The 20,821-nt window shown below is 37.6% G+C and overlaps 1 protein-coding gene across 1 annotated transcript in view; it reads left to right on the top strand.

Annotated features, from left to right (window-relative positions):
- Positions 1-20,821, top strand: part of LOC140629396 (MAM and LDL-receptor class A domain-containing protein 1-like) — a 42,201-nt gene that overhangs the window by 8,721 nt on the left and 12,659 nt on the right. Inside the window, exons 2-4 of the mRNA XM_072818839.1 lie at positions 8,238-8,328; positions 8,410-8,823; positions 12,467-12,878. Of these exons, the coding sequence (XP_072674940.1) occupies positions 8,238-8,328; positions 8,410-8,823; positions 12,467-12,840 (879 nt within the window). The 3' untranslated portion in view covers positions 12,841-12,878. The remainder of the gene's footprint in view (positions 1-8,237; positions 8,329-8,409; positions 8,824-12,466; positions 12,879-20,821) is intronic.

Consider the following 20,821-nt stretch of genomic DNA (forward strand, 5'->3'; position numbering starts at 1 on the left):
CCTTTGCATCCTGGCCCGCCCCCGTTGCCATTGTTTCAGATGCTCAGGTCAAAGACTTCAAAATCATATGGATTCATCTTTTTTTTACATTTTGTAACTGATGCCAGTTATTTCTATCATGTCTGCCTTTAAAATATAACCAGAATGCCTCGTTTTTATCTCCTCATTACCTCCCTGGTCCAGACCATTATCATTCCTTATCGGAATTTTTGAAATCTCCTTTTCTTGCTGATGTCACCTTATTTTTATCTTTTCTCAGTACAGTAGCCATGGGGATGGGATTAAGTCAGAATTTGTTAAAGCATCCCTAATTGTTTCCAATACCTCAAAATTAAGGCCAAAAAATTAAAGTGATTGCTCTGAGTTTACCTAGTTGTCAGGTTTTCTAGGACACCTCCCTTGATCACCATCTGTGAATTTTCAACCCTACTCTGTCATGCTCTATTCCTTTCTCTTTTTTTTTTGCCTTATTATCATTAAATGAATTATATATGTCTTACCTATTTCTTTTGTTTTTCAATATCTCACCTAGTATCCCTACCTTTCTCACTCACATTATTTAAATGCCATGAAGACAGAGATTTTTTTCTGTTTTCTTTTCCCCATTTTACTTTTCTGTCTTCTTAGAAGACTCTATACCTGTGCCAAACATATAGTGTGTACGCAGTACATCTTTGTCAAATGAATGAAGAGTGAATGAATGAGTACTTGTTATTCTGTTGTCATAATTTCCTGTTTATAAATTTCCCATGCTAGATTTTAGGCTCCCTATTGGTGAGCACTATATATATATATATATATATATATATATATATATATATATATGTATTTTATATGTATATACATAATATTTAATGTAGGATGTGTTGAGAAATGTGAAGAGTCTGAAACTTTACTTATAAGCTAGCAAGTTAGCCTGTGTAGTTCTATGGATGCTGCCAAAATAGGTGAGACTTCTGGTTCAGAGACTAAAGGATTTATTATTAATGGTGTAACACCCAGCATAAATGTCCTGTTTGCCTTAGTTCCTCTTGCTCCCTGAGTCCCAGGAGCAGCTCAGAGGGGCCCAGGCTGATATGCATGAGAAATAGGTTATGCATCACAGCTAAGAAAGCCTGTGTTTATGGAACCCAAATCTTATAGTGGGATTCAAGCAAATGTGTCTGACCTATGTTTAAGAGGAGTACATTTTCCTTATTATATTATACAAGACAATAATTTGCCCTCTCTTATAGATGGAGTCACTACCTCTATTTTTCATGAGCATTTACTATTTTAATATCCTTAAAAGGATGGTCTGGAACAAAGGGGCAGTTAATGGCTCAGCTTATAGGACATGCAGAAACATGAGAGACCCTGGAGAATTATGTCCCAATAGTACCTCTGCTGGTCAGATTACAGGAGATCCTTAAAACCATGTGTAGAATAATGTAATTAATAATTGCTACTTCAAATGCAATAATTTTGAATGTAAAGTGTTACTGTTTGTGCATTGGTGTTCCTTTAAAAGATTTCATCTATTTATTCATATAGCAGTCTTTTTGATTTCATGGTACTTTTACAAATATTTGACTATTTTATGCTTTAAATAACTAATGAATATTAACTTTTGATGAAGACTACAGTTATTTTAACATTACAACTCCAAAATTATTATAACTCCTTTTGAATGCGTGAAAAAGCCTGAAGCTCAAAGAAATACGATGAGTAGAGAACATATTCTAAAATAGTATGCATAGTTTTAATGTATTTAAAGCTTATAATAACCTCTGCTTAATCAAATCAAATAAAGTAGAACCTCAATGTACTAGAACACTCAAATAACTTTTGTCCTCCTTCATGTAACTTTCAAGGAGGGTCATGAAATCTAGCAAGAAAGAGAGATAAACAGGGAGAGTTAACCTAGTGGACTTACAGTTATCATAGCTACGCCTCAGAGATATTGTGGTTTTTGTTCCAGACCACTGCAGCTAAGCAAGTATCACAATAAAATGAATTCTTTGCTTTTCCAGTGCATATAAAAATTATGTTTGCACTATACCTTAGCCTGTTAAGTGTGCAGTAGTATTATGTCTAAAGAAACAATGTACATACCTTAATTAAAAAGTACTTTATTGTTAGAAAATTCTATCATACAAATTTTCAAGGAGTCATAATTGTTTGTTGGTGGAAGGTCCTGCTTCTACGTTGATTGCTGCTGCCTGGTCTGGGTGGTAGTCACTGAAGGTTGGAGTAGCTGTGCCAATTTGCTAAAATCAGACAGCAATGAAATTTGCTACATCAATTGGCTCTTCCTTTCATGAACAGTTCTCTGTAGGATATGGTGCTATTTGATAGCATCTTACCCGCAGTACAACCTCTTTCAAAATTGGAGTCAGTCTTCTCAAACCTTGCTGCTGCTTTATCAACTAAGTTTATGTAATATTCTGAATCCCTTATTGCCATTTCAACAATCTTTACAGATTCTTTCCCAGGAGTAGGAATAGGTTACGTCTCAAGAAATTATATTCTTTTTTCATCCATAAGAAGCAACTCCTAATCTGTTCAAGTTTTTCCCCCCACTTTTAAAGCCTTCATTTTTGGCATTAGTACTTTTTTAAAAATTTTAAGTTTTTGCTTAGATTCTAGTTGGTTAGCATGTGGTGCAATATTGGTTTCAGAAGTAGAGTACAGTGATTCATTACTAATGTATAAAATCATGTGCTCATCACAAGTGCAACCAATAATACTCATCACCCAATTCACCCATCTCCCCTCCAGCAGCCCTCAGTTTGTTCTCTGTAGCTAAGAGTCTCCTGTGGTTTGCTTCTTTTTTTGTTTTCCCTTCCCCTATGTTCATCTGTCTTATTTCTTAAATTCCACATATAAGAGAGATGATATGATATTGATCTTTTTCTAACTGACTTATTTCATCCAAGTTTTATTATGAGATTGCAGCAGTTCAGTCACAACTTCAGGTTCTACCTCTAATTCTAGTTCTCCTGCTGTTTCCACCCCATTTGCAGTTATTTCCTCCACTGAAGTCTTGAGCCCCTCAAAGTCATCCCTGGGGTTTAGAGTCAACTTCTTCCAAATTCCTATTTCTGTTGATATTTTGAATGCTTCTCACGAATCACAAATGTTCTTAATAGCATTTAGCGTGGTCAGTCCTTTCCAGAAGGCTTTCAATGGACTTTTCCCACATCCATCAGAGAAATCAGTATCTATGGCATCTATAGCTGTATGAAATGTGTTTCTTAAATATTAAGCCTTGAAAGTTGAAAATGACCACTTGATCCATGGGCTGCAGAATGGATGTTGTATTAGAGGTAGAAAAACAGCATTAATCTCACTGTACCTCTCTGTCAAAGCCCTTGGGTGCCCAGGTGCGTTGTTAGTGAGCAGTCATATTTTGAAACGAATCTTTTTTTTTTTCTGAGCAGTCAGTTCAACAGTGGACTTAAAACATTCAAGAAATCATGTCATAAATAGATGTACGGTCATCTAGGCTTTGCAGTTCCATTTATAGAGCACAGATAGAAGGGATTTAGCATAATTCTGAAGGGCCCTAGGAATTTCATAACAGTAAATGAGCATTGGCTTTGGCTTAAAGTCACCAGCTGCATTAGCCCCTAACTTAGAGAGTCAGCCTGTCTTTTGATGCTTTAAGGCCAGACATTGACTTCTCTCTAGCTATGAAAGTCCTAACGTCCACTATGAGGCTGTTTAATCTACATTGAAAATCTGCGGTTCAGTGTGGCTGCCTTCATTAATTCTCTTTGCTACAACTTCTGGATACCTTGCTGCAGCTTCTGCATCAGCATTTGTTGCTTCACCTTGCACTTTTATGTCATAGAGATGGCTTCTTTCCTTAAACTTCATGAAATAACCTCTGCTAGCTCAGACTTTTCTTCAGCAGCTCAACTAATTAATTATTAGGACTTTTTTTTTTCAGAACAGTTTTCAAGTCACAGAAAAGTTGAGGAAAAAGTAGAGATTTCCCACATACCTCTCCTGCCCTAAACACACACACACACACACACACACACACACACACATACACACACACAGAGAGAGAGAGAGAGAGAGAGAGAGAGCATCTCCTACATCAGATTTCCCAGCGGGCAGGGGAGGGGGGCATTTGTCACAACTGATGATTTGACACTGATACATCATAATTATTCAAAGCCCAGTATGGTCCACTCTTGGTGTGATACATTCTGTGGGTTTGGAAGAATGTGTGGTAAAATCTATTTGTCAATATGTTATCATACAAAGTATTTTCATGACATTGCTCTTGTATTGAAAATACTCTTTTGAATCACCTCATCAGCCTTCCCCCCACCTCTAAATTCTGGCAACCACTCCTCCTTTTACTCATTTCATATTTTTGCCTTTTCCAGATGTTAAATAGTTGAAAGCCTACAGTATGGAGCCTTTTCAGCCTGGTTTCTTTCACTTAGTAACATGCATTTAAGTTTCCTCCATGGCTTTTCATGGATTGATAGCTCATTTATTTTTAGTGCTGAACAACACTCCACTGTCTGGGTATAGTACAGTTTGTCCATTCACCTATTGAGGGACTTTTTTTTTTTTTTTTTTTTTTTTTTGCTTCCATGTTTTGGCAGTTAGGAATTGCCATGTACAGGTTTCTGTGTGGATGTGTTTTGGGCTCCTTTGGGTATATATCAAAGAGTACCCTTCTTTAAATTTTTAAGTCTTTGCATGAGACCCAAATTATCAGCTCCAGTGCTTTGCTCATTTCATGTTTATTTCTTATACATGATTCTCTGTAGGAATCATCTCAAACCATCAAAGAAGTTCTAACAGTGAGTCTGATATAAGACCATCTGATTCTGTATCCATCACCCTGCCAAGGTTCCTTGGCTCCTACATAAATTTAATTTCTTCTCTCCTAGTGAAAAGCTCTCAACGTGACAGTGATAGTGTAGGAGCCTGTGTGTCTTTCTACCAAATATCCCCTAACATCCTTTCTTTGGGGGTAGCTACTATAATTATATTTATATAACTAATAGTGGCAACAAGAGTAATTTTACTGAAAATAATTAAAAGCTGCTATAGAGTCACTAGGTTTTTTACTCATATCCATAGAAAGAGAAATAGACAAATAAGTTTTAGAAACTTTATGTCAGGGACACCTGGGTGGGTCAGTGGTTGAGCGTCCACCTCTGGCTCAGGGCATGATCCTGGGGTCTGGGATCGAGTCCTGCATCAGGCTCCTGTGGGAATCTTGCTTCTCCCTCTGCCTATGTCTCTGCCTCTCTCTGTCTCTCTCATGAATAAATAAATAATATCTTAAAAAATTAAAAAAGAAACTATGTCAACAGATATCCTATGATGAGCATAACAGCTTCTAGCACAAAGCTTGGTATACAATAAACCCTGAAGTAGTGATAACTATGGTTCTTGCAAATTATGCTGTTTCTGATAATGATGATAATTAAGAAAGTCAATAGTGAGGCTCCAGAAAAGTGAACAATCTTTGAACCTCAATTGTTAAAATTTACCCAGAATATTATATCTCTAAGTCAGAAAAGACTGTTTTTTTAAGATTATTTATTCATTTATTTATGAACAACACTGAGAGAGAGACAGAGACTTAGGCAGAGGAAGAAGCAGGCTCCTTGCAGGGAACCCAATGTGGGACTCAATCCTGGACCCTGGGATCACGACCTGAACTGATGGCAGTTGCTCAACTGATGAGCCACCCAGGCGTCCCGACATACAGAATTTTTAATAGCTGTTCTTATGAAGTGTATATTTGGTTAACAGCTAGCTAAATTAATTTCAGCTGGTTTATTACATCTCTGAACAGCTGAGGTGAGTTTTTAAAATGTGTATAGAAATCTAAATATTTGGGAACACAGTATATTAGATAGGCATATTTAAATTTTAGCAGCAAAGCATCTGTTAAAAATTGCTGTCTTTGATGGATCTTATCTAATAAAACTAGAAAATTGCCACAGTGGTTTCTGAAATTTTACCACCATTAGTATATTCATTTATTTCTACATTGGTATCTCCTTGGATAGCAGACAATAGACAATAAGGCTCCCTTTCCAGGGAACTATGTGTGATAGCTATTCCATAGTAGCAATAACTTGTTTTCTTTCTGTATTTTCGTAAAAGAACTCCTGGATCCTTTTTTTTTTAAGATTTTATTTATTCATGAGAGACAGAGAGGCAGAGACATAGGCAGAGGGAGAAGCAGGCTCCCCGCAGGAACCTGATGTGGGACTTGATCCCTGGACCTGAGATCATGCCCTGCACCGAAGGCAGATGCTCAACCACTGAGCCACTCAGGTGTCCCCCTTTGTTTTTTTTTAATTGTCTGAAAAAGGAATCAAAAGCATTACTTTCTCAGGGATTGAAATGGCAACTACATACTTTGAAACCACTGAAATCTAGGTATATTTATGAGTTATTTATATATTATGTATTTATAAACAGAGATGGCCTATAAAAATGTAGTTTTAAATATTCTTAGTATTTTTCCCCTAACCTGTCATAATTATCATTGAAGTGAAAAATCTTTGGATTTCAATCCATTTACATAGTTTCCTAACTCTATGACCTTAGTTAGATTAATAACTTCCCTGAACTTTCCTTTCTTCCTTGGGCTATTGTGAAAGTTGGATCTATATAAAGTGTTTAGTACAGGGTCTATGACATAGGTATCTATTAAATATTAGCTATAATTCATACTATTATTATAACTTCTCAGTCCTGTCTTTCTCTTCCTCTTTTCTAATGGCTTTGTGGAAATTAACTATTTCTTACCTATTTCCTGAAAAGTGGGTCAAATTATTCTGCCCTATAAATATTATGCAATGCATATAATACTTTGGGAAATATTAAGCTCTACAAAATTGGTGGTGAACGTAATATTAATTATAATAATCTTGGTTTTTCAAATTTTAATCTTTTTGAAGTAGCTACTTTTCATATTTTAGTATAAAATAATCTGTAGGAACAATGAAGTCTTCCAAATAATGTCATAGTGGCAGAGAAATAACATGAGTATCGAATAAATTAGGTAGACCTTGGCAATTCTATACTCAATATAGCTGAATAATGCTGTTTCTTTGAAAAATTATTTGGTAAAAATGTAATTTCTTAAATTGATAATTCTGCTTTATTAATTTTTCAGTATGGAAAGCACAACTCTGGTTTTTATTTCTTTCAGATCAGATAGGATCCATTTTTTCCTCAAATGTATCCTTTAATGTACTTAGAGAAGTATAACAAGGTATTTCAGTTGAGCTTTACGATTCTAAAGTATATGAATACTCCGGAGAGCCATCCTAGGAGTCACATTTTGTTTTTCAGGCTCCAAATGTGACTTTGAAGCAGATAGCTGTGGTTGGTTTGAAGCAATTAGTGGTGACCATTTTGATTGGGTATGGAACTCTAGAAGTAACCTTTTGGCTGAATTTGAGCAACAGGCTCCACCTAGGGATCATACTCCCAACACAACTGAAGGTAATAAGCAAGGAGAGGCTTTTGTTCACCCTTGGTCAGGCCTGTTAAGAGAAAGATAAGCATTTAAAGCTCTATGTTACTGCAACAAATAGTGTGACAAATAGCTAAATAGTGTCAATTACGTTTATGTTGTTAGTGTGAAATGACTCCTTTAAGGGTGGTGGGGAGGGAGTATAGATATGCTTTTGGCTGAATTCACTTAAATTATTAACTTTTTGCATGATTTTCAACCTGGAGGTAGATACTAGTTTAGTTTTCATAAGAGCAAATTTGACTCATCATATTTATTGATTTTTGATTGTATAGTCTTAATTTTAGTCAGACACAGAGCTTAGTACAAGGTTAAGAGGCAGGTGCCTCAACTCAGTCGGCTAACTTACAATTTGTATTTGTATCTCAATAGGGCATTTTATGTTCATTCTGAAGAAAGCAGAAGCTTGTCACAAGTTGCCAAACTCCAGAGCCCAACGTTTAGCCAGGCAGGACCTGGATGCATACTTTCCTTCTGGTAAATACTAAAAACTGTGGTCAGCTACCCCAGCAACCCGGTGGTTGCAGGCGTACTTCTGCACTTGTTAGACTTTATGATTTGCCCTTGGTTTGCCTTTAAAAATAGGTACTGTTATATTTATACAATTAGCATTTTACTTAGAAGCACATTATCAGTATTTGTTGTGTTCTTTCTTTAGATGAAAGAGACTCTTTCCCTCCAACAGTGGATTATAATTTAATTAACTCTGCCTCCTCTGTTCTAGATGGAACTCCTTGAGAAAGGCTCCCAGGGTCCTGGAGCCAGAGTATGCACCTCAGCAGATAAGCTCTCGCATATGAGCAGCAATGATTACTGCAAGAAATAAAGGCGTCCATTGTAGCTAATTATTAATCAACGGTTGACTGAGTGGAAGAGCCTATAAGTTAAATATTTAGTCTATGCAATAAATCATTTCCATTCCTTGTGTTTGTTCTTTTTCAGGTTTTATGACCATGGTCTGTCAGTGGGAGCAGCTGAGCTACAGCTACATGTGGAAGATTCCAACGACTCTACAGTACTCTGGAGAGTATTGTGTAACCAGGGCAACCAGTGGTCACAGGCCACTATTCAGCTTGGACGCCTTACTCAGCCCTTCCATTTGTCACTAGATAAAGTCAGTCTTGGCATTTATGATGGAGTCTCAGCTATTGATGACATCAGATTTGAAAATTGTACCCTTTCTCTTCCTGCAGAGAGCTGTGAAGAGCCGGACTTTTTCTGGTGTCAACGCAGCAAGGCTTGCATAGAAAAACTTCTGTTATGTGATTTGGTAGATGATTGTGGTGATCATACTGATGAGGTTGACTGTGGTAAGTGCTTTGTTGTTGTTATTATTATTAATTATTATTATTATTTTGGTCCATAGTATTTTTACAGTGGAGATCTTGATTTGTTCACTGTTTTCTAGCCAATCAAGGCAAAGACAGGAAGCATTGTTCCAGAGTTGACGACCGTGATGAGTGGTTGATTAATCAGGTTACCGATATTTGTTATGTGGACTTATTAACTAGATACTATAGATAAAGTGCTAACCACAATGACTGAGTTTCAGATCTCATGGAATTTACAGTCTAATTGAGAAGTAGATATTATTCAAATATTGTTTTAAAAATACAAACTGGAAGCTTTGATGGGAGATACGGAGAGGAGTGCAGTGACTTTATAATAATGGTATTAAACTTTCTAAAGGAGATGACTTAGCTGAGATCTGAAAATAAAAAAGTCAAAGCATATATATGCAAAAGCCCTGATATGTGACCGTGTAGCAGATGGAGGCCAGCCAGTGCGGTAGGAGCGAGGAGGTGAAGGAGAGATAGGGTGCAGTATAAGGACAGAAATGTGAAGGAGGCCAGATTTGCAGATATTTATAGTCTATATTAGGAAAGTTTTTCTCCATTTGAGGGTTTTTAAGAAGGAAAGTGGTATAATAAAATTGGCATATTAAAACATGTCAGTGTAGATACAGAGTGATAAGTGGATTGGAGGAGAGTGGATTTGGGAGACCCATCAGGAGGCCATTGCGATAATCCACTGAGGAGGGGTGGGCAGCCTGTATCACAGCGGCAGTGATGGAGATGGAGGGACTGATGTTTGGGGAAATACTTAGGAGGGACATTTGATGATGTTTTGGCTATAGGGAGCAGGGAGTGCTGTGTCAAAAGTAAGTCTTGAGTTTCTGCTTTAAATTACCAGAAAGTTTATGGTATCTGATGATTGTATACATTTTATAATTTAATAAACCTAGCACCAGGTAGTGCCCATTGCACTTGCTCCTGAAAATGAATCAGAAGCTTATAGCTGTTTTTTACTTCAATTACAAAATCAATCAGAAAAAGAATTTGCATCTTTCTTTGTCCAGAAATATCAACAATTCTTAAAATTCAAGCTATATGCCTATTACATTGAGAGGCTAATTATAAACCAAAGTGAAGCCATAAAATGCTTGGTGCATCATAGGAAACACTGCATTAAGAAACTTCCATATAAATTATTGTACAGCATGCTGCATATATGTGATCTTTGATACAGTCAGGTGGATTGAAGTCAGAATTACCATGCATCTCATTACACAACTAATTCTTTGAGTGGATATAAATAAAGTTGATAATTTAGACAATGGCTAACATAAGAAGTGTAACTTGTCCCCAAGGTAATTTATTTTTGTGGCTTTAGAAAGCTTTTTCATCTTTCTGAAGCTCTCCGAAGCCCACTCCTCAAAAAAAAAAAAAAAGCAAATTATCCTTAAAACTACTATTAACTTAGATGGAGTTATGTCAGTACAACTATAATAATCAAAATACTACTTGTGACTAAATATTAGTGAAAGAGAACAGTAGTGGTATCAGAGTGTCAGTTTCTCTCGCAGCTTTCCATATAAATGTGTTCCTGGATTCCATAGAAAGCATTAGGCATCCAGAAATCTATGTTTTATTTCCTAAATCTTCCTACGTTTAGAGATAGGGTTTTTTATTTGAAGGTGGAGCTACGTGCATTCCCTTTCAAAATAGAGATTGAACATACAGTCAATATGAAGACAGGCAATATCAAAATCTGTTGGCTTTAGTGCCAGTTTTATGTCAAAAAACTTAGCAGCTTGACATTCTCCTTCTGCTCCACAGCCAAAGATTGACACCCGGAGAGTATGCTGTGGGTCCCCAGTTCACGTCACAGCTGGGCTTGATTAGTCACAAGTGAGGAAATATCAAACAAAAGCTCATCTCCCATTTGACATTTACTCACTGGGCTCCCATCATTAGTTCTAAGCTCCTGTTCCGTGGTTTTCAAAGACAGATGATTTGTTCTAGCCCGGCTGCATTTATCCACATTTGCTTATATTTATTGTTTCAGAATATTTATTCCCCTTTGGCACCAAGTGCATTTACTAAGATGAATAGTGAAAGGACAGCTGACATTTATATGTTTAAAAAATATTAACTTCGGTGAATGAAGCTAAAATGTAAAACTATGCATTAATTCTAACTCCTGTTCCTTCTACCCAAATAATGCTAAATGTTTTTATTCTAAAAACAAATCCTTGTTGTCAACAAAATGTTCACATCCTGAAAATGACTACATTACTATATTCTGGAAATTGTGGTAGATAAGCTAGGTGACGAGGGGCTAGTCAATCCTTTATAAGTGCTTTGAATTCTTCTAGTGCCTGGAAGGAGTTTTAAGCTTAAAAGCTCCAGCTCAAAGGAGCTGCAATCCAGTGAGAAGAAAAGACTGCCTCTCAGGAGATGCTGCCAAGAGCCCGCAGCACAACAGGAGGCATAAATAGAGAAGGAGAGAGGAGTGAGGTGTTTAAGGCAAGTGGGGAAGGTGGTGTATGCTAAGAAAAGGCTGGCCAGGGACAAACAGGAAGTTAATTTAACTTGGGAAAGGTAAAGCTTGAAAGAAGAGCTTAGATTTCAGTTTGGATTAAATGAGCATGTATGTACAGGAAGAAAATGATAAATTGCCATGGAAGGCAGAAGAATGGTCTTTCTGGCACTGATGGAGGGAAATGTGGAATTGGGGCAAGATGAAACCAAAGGGAGGAGTTTTTCAGCCTGAGGTCTGGAAAATGCTGGCATCAGGATCATGTTGATACTTGTTAAAAATATGGATTGCTCGGTCCCCCATATCTAACCAGGTAGTGCTGGTATGGAGCTTCGCCATGGAGCAAGCAATTATGCTGTACACATCAGGTGATTCTGAAAGATTGGACTCTATTAAAGTATGACTCTTCAGTTCTGCATGTTAGAATCGCCAAGGGAGATAATGAATTATCTTGATGTTCAACCGCACTATTTGTGGCAGTTCAGTCAACATCTCCGGGGGGGCTGGGGGGGCTCAGTTGGTTCAGCATCCAACTCTTGATTTCGGCTCAGGTCATAATCTCAGGGTTGTGAGACTGAGCCCCTGTAGGGCTCTGTGCTCAGTGGAGAGCCTGCTTGAGATTATCTCTCCCTCTGTCCCCTGACCCCCCTTTTCTCTCTCTAAAATAAATAAATCTTTTTTTTTAAATAAATAAATCTTTAAAAAAATAAATCAACATCCCTGAAGATAAGTTCTGGAACTTCATGTTTTTTGTTTTGTTTTGATTTTTAACATTCACTGGTGATTGGGACATTTGGCTAAGGCTGAAATCGACTGAGCCAGAAGTTTATAGTATTGAGTCAGTCATGGTGCCCTCATCATTTGCATAAAGTTATAGTGCTGGAAATGGTGAAGGATGGGTATAAAAGGCATTTGGAAAATAATGGCTGAAGTAATGCCCCCCCCCCCAGTCTATAAAATATTATTACTTGATATAAATCTAGGATTTATTCACTTTTTAAAAACTTTTAGTGTCGCATTTAAAAAACATTAAAATCATTAACCTTGGCAGGAGCCAAATATCAACAAGTATTCTTAATCATGTTTTTTGTCCTTAATTATTTTTTTGTTGTTATTTCATGCCAATTTCAGTACCTGAGTTCCAATGTAACTTTGAAAATGGAATCTGTAACTGGGAACAAGATACAGAAGACGACGTTGATTGGACCAGGAAGCACGGTCCAACTTCAACACTTAATACAGGGCCAATGAAGGCTCATACCTTGGGCACAGCTAAAGGACACTATCTCTACATAGAATCTTCGGAGCCACAGGTTTTCCAAAACAGAGCTACTTTCCTCAGCCCTGTCCTCAATGCCACCGATGCAGGGGGCTGCACCTTCCGCTTATATTACCACATGTTTGGAAAGCATATTTATAGGCTGGCCATCTACCAGAGAGTTTGGAGTAACACAAGAGACAGCTGCTGTGGCAGATATTTGGGAATCAAGGCAACAGATGGATGAGGAAACGCCTCAATCTTTCCAGCAGGAAGCCTTTTCAGGTATAGATAATGGCTTTCGTAATGTGTATTTAAGATGCATTCAGAATGTCTAAGGAATATGAAAGATCACTATATCCTTGAATTAAAAGCCAGTGGAATTTGGTCAGAGTTATTTGGAAGTACATTTATCATGCAATTAAGGTTGTGCCAAAGCATGTTAAGTTGCTTTCCTCTTTGACTCCCCCCAATAATCTGTGATTAAAATTTCTAAAGGTGGACACATGGCATTGGCAGCAGCTACAGGTCCCTCTGACTTTAAGTCATTTTTCTCTTGAAATAAAAAATCTGGAGGGAAAAAGAGTTTTGCGCAATATATGGTACTCTGCCAAATGTTCAGGTTCTAAAATCTGTGATTTTTAAATATTCCATCAGACTTTTCCACCTTTTATAGGTAAGCAGCAGAAATTCGAGAAGGGTGCATGCTGTGTTGGAGAATCACACAGCTACTCTGGGGCAGAGCCAGAGGTCTAGCTAGGTCTCCTCACTCCTGCTGAAATATTCTTTACTGTGATTCTCACCTACCTTCTCCTAAAAGGAAAACTTGGGGGCAGCCCGGATAGCTCAGCGGTTTAGCGCTGCCTTCAGCCCAGGGGCTGATCTGGAGTCCCGAGATCCAGTCCCACCTCAGGCTCCCCGTGAGGAGCCTACTTCTCCCTCTGCCTGTGTCTTTGCCTCTCTCTCTCTCTCTCTCCTCTCTGTGTTTCTCATGAATAAATGAATAAAATCTTAAAAAAATAAATAAAAGGAAAACTTGGAATGGTGGGTTTAAATGCTTACGTGGCTTTTAAGATTTTATGAAGGCAATTTCTATTATCTCTTGGATTCCCTTAGCAATTCCCTGAAGTGGGTAAGTCAGGATCTTTTTTATCAGTTTTACAAATATGAATAAAACATTTGGAGAGGTTGTTATTTATATCTGGCCAAATAGATGGTGCACAGCAGGATGGGGGCTTGGAATGGAATCTGCAGTTTCCAATTAATTCACATTCATTCCCTTTCTAATATATCATACAGCCTGTCATGTGTAGGAGGGTCGAATATTCTTTTTCTCTTTGCTCCAATAGATCTAGATGTAATATACAGGGAGGAACTCCTTACCACTCCTGGCTAAACTTTTTTTTTTACATGTACTGAATTTCTCTGTTCCCTTATTTAAAGCGCTGTTTCAACCTAAATATCTTGAGAGCCATGATAGAGGGGCGTCTGGGTGGCTGCATCAGTTAAGCATCTGCCTTGGGCTCGAGCCATGATCTCAGGTCCTGGGATCCAGCCCTGCATTGGGCTCCCGCTCACTAAGAAGCCTGCTTCTGCCTCTGCCTGCCACTCCTCTTGCTTATGCTCTCTTTCTCTGTGTCAGATAAATAAATAAAAGCTTTTTAAAAAGCCATCATAGATATACGTTGTATATGACTCACTAAAGAATACATTGAAATGGGTGATTTGTCCAGATAGACACAGGCGGAAATTATGAGAACTAGTCTGCTATATGTAGAGTGTTATTTTGCTGTTCAGCCATGTGGCAGGTGCATGTAATCACAAGAAATGAAATGGAAGGAAGGTTCTTCGACTTTTATTTAATAATGGATCACCCATTTCAAATTTAATCAGATGAATTGTAAGTTGGGTCAAACTAGTATCCTTCTGATATTTACTCAAGAGTTGGTTGCCAGGAGAAAATCACCTTGGCAAGGGAGCTGTTTCGCATTCAGATGAACAGAGAACTAACCAAGGAATCCTTTAGTTATGAATCAAAAATATAGAAATTGGTGTGTGGAACCAATTTTGGGTTATACATGCAGTACTCTGTTTTTATCCAATGGTTCTTCTAGGCTTTATTTTTTTCCAATGACATTCAGGCTTGAGAAGGTAAAATCAGATTGTGCTTGTGGTGTAGTTAAGATAATAAAAATTGGGTCCAATTTCAGCGACCAGAGATATTCCTTCATTGAATAATAAGTATACAGAGTTGTGGTGAGAGCAGAAATAACCAAGATTTTACTTAGCTGTGATATTGTAGGTGAAATTAGCTAGTGTCAGTCCAGCAGGTAATGTGCTCATTAAATGTTTGTTTAAAAGAAAAATCCAAGGATTTTTCAGGAGCTATGTATGTATATATAGTTGACACACAAGGTTACATTAGCTTCAGGTGTACAACATAGTGATTCAACAAGACTATATATATATATATATATATATGTTTTTTATAAATATAAATATATATATATATATATATTTTTAAGACCATATATTATACTATGTTCACCACAAGTGTAGCTACGGCCTGTCCTGACACACTGCTCTTACACCATCTTTAACTGTATTCTTCACGCTGGGCATTCATTCTTATGGCCTACTCATTCAATAACTAGAAGTCTATATCTCACACTTCCCTTCACCATTTTGCCCAACACCCCACACTCCTCTCCTGTGACAACCACCAGTTAGTGGTCAGGATTTATGCATCTCATTTTGCTTTTTGTTTGTTTACTCATTTTTAAAAACTTCCACTTAAGTATTTGTCTGAGGTATTTCACTTCACACGATACCCTCTAGGTTAATCCATGTTTTCTCAAATGGCACACCTCCTCCTTTTTATGGCTATATGATATTCCGTGTGTGTGTGTATGTATATACATAATACTTTCTAATCCATTTGTCTATTGATGGGCATTTAGTTTGCTTCCATATCTTGACTATCACAAATAATGCTGTGGTAAACATATGGGTGCATTCATCTTTTCAAATTAGTGTTTTTGTGTTTTGGGGGTAAATAATAGTGCATTATTGGATCATAAGATATTTCTACTTTTAAGCTTTTGAGCAACCTCCATACTCTTTCCACAGTGGCTGCTCCTCTTGCATTCCCACCAACAGTGCAAGAGGGTTCCTTTTTCTATATGTCCTGCTAAAACTTTTTGTATCTTGTATTTTTGGTTTTAGCCATTCTGACAGGTTTATAGTGATATCTCATTGTGGTTCTAATTTGCGTTTCCCTGATAATTAGTGATGTTGAACATATTTTCATGTGTCTGTTGGCCATCTATATGTATTTGGAGAAATGTATGTATGTCATTTGCCCATTTTTTAATTGGATTGTTTGGCTTTTTTGGTATTAAGTTGTATAAATTCCTTATATATTTTGGATATTAATACTTTATTACATATATCATTTGTAAATATCTTCTCCCATTCAGTAGGTTGTCATTTTGTTTTGTTGATAATTATATTTGCTGTGTAAAAGCTTTTTATTTTGACGTAGTCCCAATAGTTTATTTTTGATGTTGTTTCCTTGCCTCAGCAGACATATCTAGAAAAATAGTGCTATGGCTGATGCCAGGGACATTACTGCCTGTGCTCTCTTCTAGGGTTTTTATGGTTTCAGGTCTTATGTTGAGTTCTTTAATCCATTTTGAGTTTGTGTGTGGTGTTAAAAAGTGGTCTAATTTCCTTCTTTTTCATGTAGCTATCCAATTTTCACAGCACCATTTATCGAAGGACTATCTTTTCTCCATTGCATATTCTTGCCTCTTTATTCATAGATTAATTGACCATTTAATCCTATGTTTGTTTCTGAACTCTCTCTTTTGTTCTTTTGATTTATGTGTTGATTTTTTGTACCAGTACCATAGTTTTTTTATTAGTACAGTTTTGCAATATATCTTGAAATCTGGAACCATGACACTTTTAGCTTTTGTTATTCGCTCTCAAGATTGTGTTGGCTATTCAGTCTTTTGTGGTTTCCTACAAATTTCAGTATTATTTATTGTAGTTCTTTGAAAAATACTTGGGATTTTTCTAGTTCCGTAGACATGTTAAATTGTTTATTGGAGCTTTATTTTGATTCTTGAGGTAGGCTGATATCCCTATATATTTCTCTCTTAGAACTGCTTTTGCTGCCTTCCCAAAATTTTGGACCATTGTGTTGTCATTTATATTTGTGTCTATGCATTTTGTTATTTCTCCTTTAATTACCCTGTTGACTGTTTGGTAGTATGTTGTTGAGTCTCCATATATTTGTGACATTTTCACTTATTTCTTGTGATTTATTTCTAGTTTTATAGCATATGATCAAGATATTTATAATTGCCATATCCTCTTATGGATTAATCCCTTTATTATTTTGTAATGACCATCTTTGTCTCTTGCTACTCTCTTTGTTTTAAAGTCTGTCCTGTCTGATATAAGTATTGCCATCCTGGACTGTTTTGTTGTTGTTGTTGTTGTTGTTGTTGTTGTTGTTGTTGTTTTGCTTTTCCTTGTATGGTGAATTTTTTTTTAATCCTTCATTTTCAATCTTTATGAGTCTTTAGGTCTGAAGTGAGACTCCTGTTGGCATCTTTAGATGGATATTGTTTTTCTTTTCTTTAATATTTTACTTATTCATGAGAGATAAACAGATAGAGGCAGAGACATAGATGGAGAAGCAGGCTTGCTGTGGGGAGCCTGATCCAGGACTCGAACCCAAAACCCAGAGATCATGACCTGAGCCAAAGGCAGATGCTCAGCCACTGAGCCACCAACGTGACCCCAATGGATATTGTTTTTCTTATCCATTCTGCCACCCTTTTATCTTTTGATTAGAGCTGTTAGACCATTTACATTTTTTTATTTTTTTAACCCTTTATTTTTTATTTTTTAATAATAAATTTATTTTTTATTGGTGTTCAATTTGCCAACATACAGAATAACACACAGTGCTCATCCCGTCAAGTACACCCCTCAGTGCCCATCACCCATTCACCCCCCACCCCCGACCCTCCTCCCCTTCCATCACCCCCAGTTCGTTTCCCAGAGTTAGGAGTCTTTATGTTCTGTCTCCCTTTCTGATATTTCCCACACATTTCTTCTCCCTTCCTTTATATTCCCTTTCACTATTATTTATATTCCCCAAATGAATGAGAACATACAATGTTTGTCCTTCTCCGATTGACTTACTTCACTTAGCATAATACCCTCCAGTTCCATCCACGTTGAAGCAAATGGTGGGTATTTGTCGTTTCTAATGGCTGAGTAATATTCCATTGTATACATAGACCACAGCTTCTTTATCCATTCATCTTTCAATGGACACCGAGGCTCCTTCCACAGTTTGGCTATTGTGGACATTGCTGCTAGAAACATCGGGGTGCAGGTGTCCTGGCCTTTCATTGCATCTGTACCCTTGGGGTAAATCCCCAGCAGTGCAATTGCTGGGTCGTAGGGCAGGTCTATTTTTAACTCTTTGAGGAACCTCCACACAGTTTCCCAGAGTGGCTGCACCAGTTCACATTCCCACCAACAGTATAAGAGGGTTCCCTTTTCTCCACATCCTCTCCAACATTTGTGGTTTCCTGCCTTGTTAATTTTCCTCATCGTCACTGGTGTGAGGTGGTATCTCATTGTGGTTTTGATTTGTATTTCCCTAATGGCAAGTGATGCCGAGCATTTTCTCATGTGCATGTTGGCCATGTCTTTGGTAGCATGGCAGGATACAAAATCAATGCCCAGAAATCAATGGCATTTCTATACACTAACAATGAGACTGAAGAAAGAGAAATTAAGGAGTCAATCCCATTTACAATTGCACCCAAAAGCATAAGATACCTAGGAATAAACCTAACCAAAGAGATAAAGGATCTATACCCTAAAAACTATAGAACACTTCTGAAAGAAATTGAGGAAGACACAAAGAGATGGAACAATATTCAATTCTCATGGATTGGTAGAAATAATATTATGAAAATGTCAATGTTACCGAGGGCAATTTACACATTTAACACAATCCCTAACAAAATACCATAGACTTTCTTCAGAGAGTTAGAACAAATTATTTTAAGATGTGTGTGGAATCAGAAAAGACCCCGAATAGCCAGGGGAATTTTTAAAAAGAAAACCAGGGATCCCTGGGTGGCGCAGTGGTTTGGCGCCTGCCTTTGGCCCAGTGCACGATCCTGGAGACCCGGGATTGAATCCCACGTCAGGCTCCCGGTGCATGGAGCCTACTTCTCTCTCTGCCTCCCTCCCTCCCTCTCTCTCTCTCTCTCTCTCTCTCTGTGACTATCATAAATAAATAAAAATTTAAAAAAAGCTTGTTTAAAAAAAAAATAAAAAAGAAAACCATAGCTGGGGGCATCACAATGCCAGATTTCAGGTTGTACTACAAAGCCGTGGTCATCAAGACAGTGTGGTACTGGCACAAAAACAGACACATAGATCAGGGGAACAGAATAGAGAACCCAGAAGTGGACACTCAACTTTATGGTCAACTAATATTCGACAAAGGAGGAAAGACTATCCACTGGAAGAAAGACAGTCTCTTCAATAAATGGTGCTGGGAAAATTGGACATCCACATGCAGAAGAATGAAACTAGACCACTCTCTTGCACCAGACACAAAGATAAACTCAAAATGGATGAAAAATCTAGATGTGAGACAAGATTCCATCAAAATCCTAGAGGAGAACACAGGCAACACCCTTTTTGAATTCGGCAACAGTAACTTCTTGCAAGATACATCCATGAAGGCAAAAGAAACGAAAGCAAAAATGAACTATTGGGACTTCATCAAGATAAGAAGCTTTTGCACAGCAAAGGATACAGTCAACAAAACTAAAAGACAACCTACAGAATGGGAGAAGATATTTGCAAATGACGTATCAGATAAAGGGCTAATTTCCAAGATTTATAAAGAACTTATTAAGCTCAACACCAAAGAAACAAACAATCCAATCATGAAATGGGCAAAAGACATGAACAGAAATCTCACAGAGGAAGACATAGACATGGCCAACAAGCACATGAGCAAATGCCCTGCATCACTGGCCATCAGGGAAATACAAATCAGAACCACAATGAGATACCACCTCACACCAGTGAGAATGGGGAAAATTAACAAGGCTGGAAACCACCAATGTTGGAGAGGATGCGGAGAAAAGGGAACCCTCTTGCACTGATGGTCGGAATGTGAACTGGTGCAGGCCACTCTGGGAAACTGTGTGGAGGTTCCTCAAAGAGTTAAAAATAGACCTGCCCTACGACCCAGCAATTGCACTGCTGGGATTTACCCCAAAGATACAGATGCAGTGAAACGACGGGACACCTGCACCCTGATGTTTCTGGCAGCAATGTCCACAATAGCCAAACTGTGGGAGGAGCCTCGGTGTCCATCGAAAGATGAATGGATAAAGAAGATGTGAAAGGGAATAGAGGGGAAGGGAGAAGAAATGGGTAGGAAATATCAGAAAGGGAGGCAGAACATGGAAGACTCTTAACTCTGGGAAACGAACTAGGGGTGGTGGACGGGGAGGAGGGCGGGGAGTGGGGGTGACTGAGTTGTGGGCACTGAGGGGGGCACTTGATGGGATGAACACTGGGTGTTATTCTGTATGTTGGCATATTGAACAGCAATAAAAAATAAATTTTCATTAGAAAAAATGAAAGAAAGAAAGAGAAAGAAAGAAAGAAAGAAAGAAAGAAAGAAAGAAAGAAAGAAAAGGAAGAAATAAAGAAAGAAAAGAAAGAAAGAAGAAAGAAAGAAAGAAAGAAAGAAAGAAAGAAAGAGAAAGAAAGAAAGAAGAAAGAAAGAGAAAGAAAGAAAGAAAGAAAGAAAGAAAGAAAGAAAGAAAGAGAAAGAAAGAAAGAGAAAGAAAGAAAGAAAGAAAGAAAGAAAGGGAAGAAATAAAGAAAGAAAAGAAAGAAAGAAAGAAGAAAGAAAGAAAGAAAGAAAGAAAGAAAGAAAGAAAGAAAGAAGAAAGAAAGAGAAAGAAAGAAAGAGAAAGAAAGAAAGAAAGAAAGAAAGAAAGAAAGAAAGAAAGAAAGAAAGAAAAAGGGATCCCTGGGTGGCGCAGCAGTTTGGCGCCTGCCTTTGGCCCAGGACGTGATCCTGGAGACCCGGGATCAAATCCCACATCGGGCTCCCGGTGCATGGAGCCTGCTTCTCCCTCTGCCTCTCTCTCTCTCTCTCT

This window comes from Canis lupus (assembly GCF_048164855.1).
Source record: "Canis lupus baileyi chromosome 5 unlocalized genomic scaffold, mCanLup2.hap1 SUPER_5_unloc_1, whole genome shotgun sequence".
Lineage (NCBI taxonomy): Eukaryota > Metazoa > Chordata > Mammalia > Carnivora > Canidae > Canis > Canis lupus.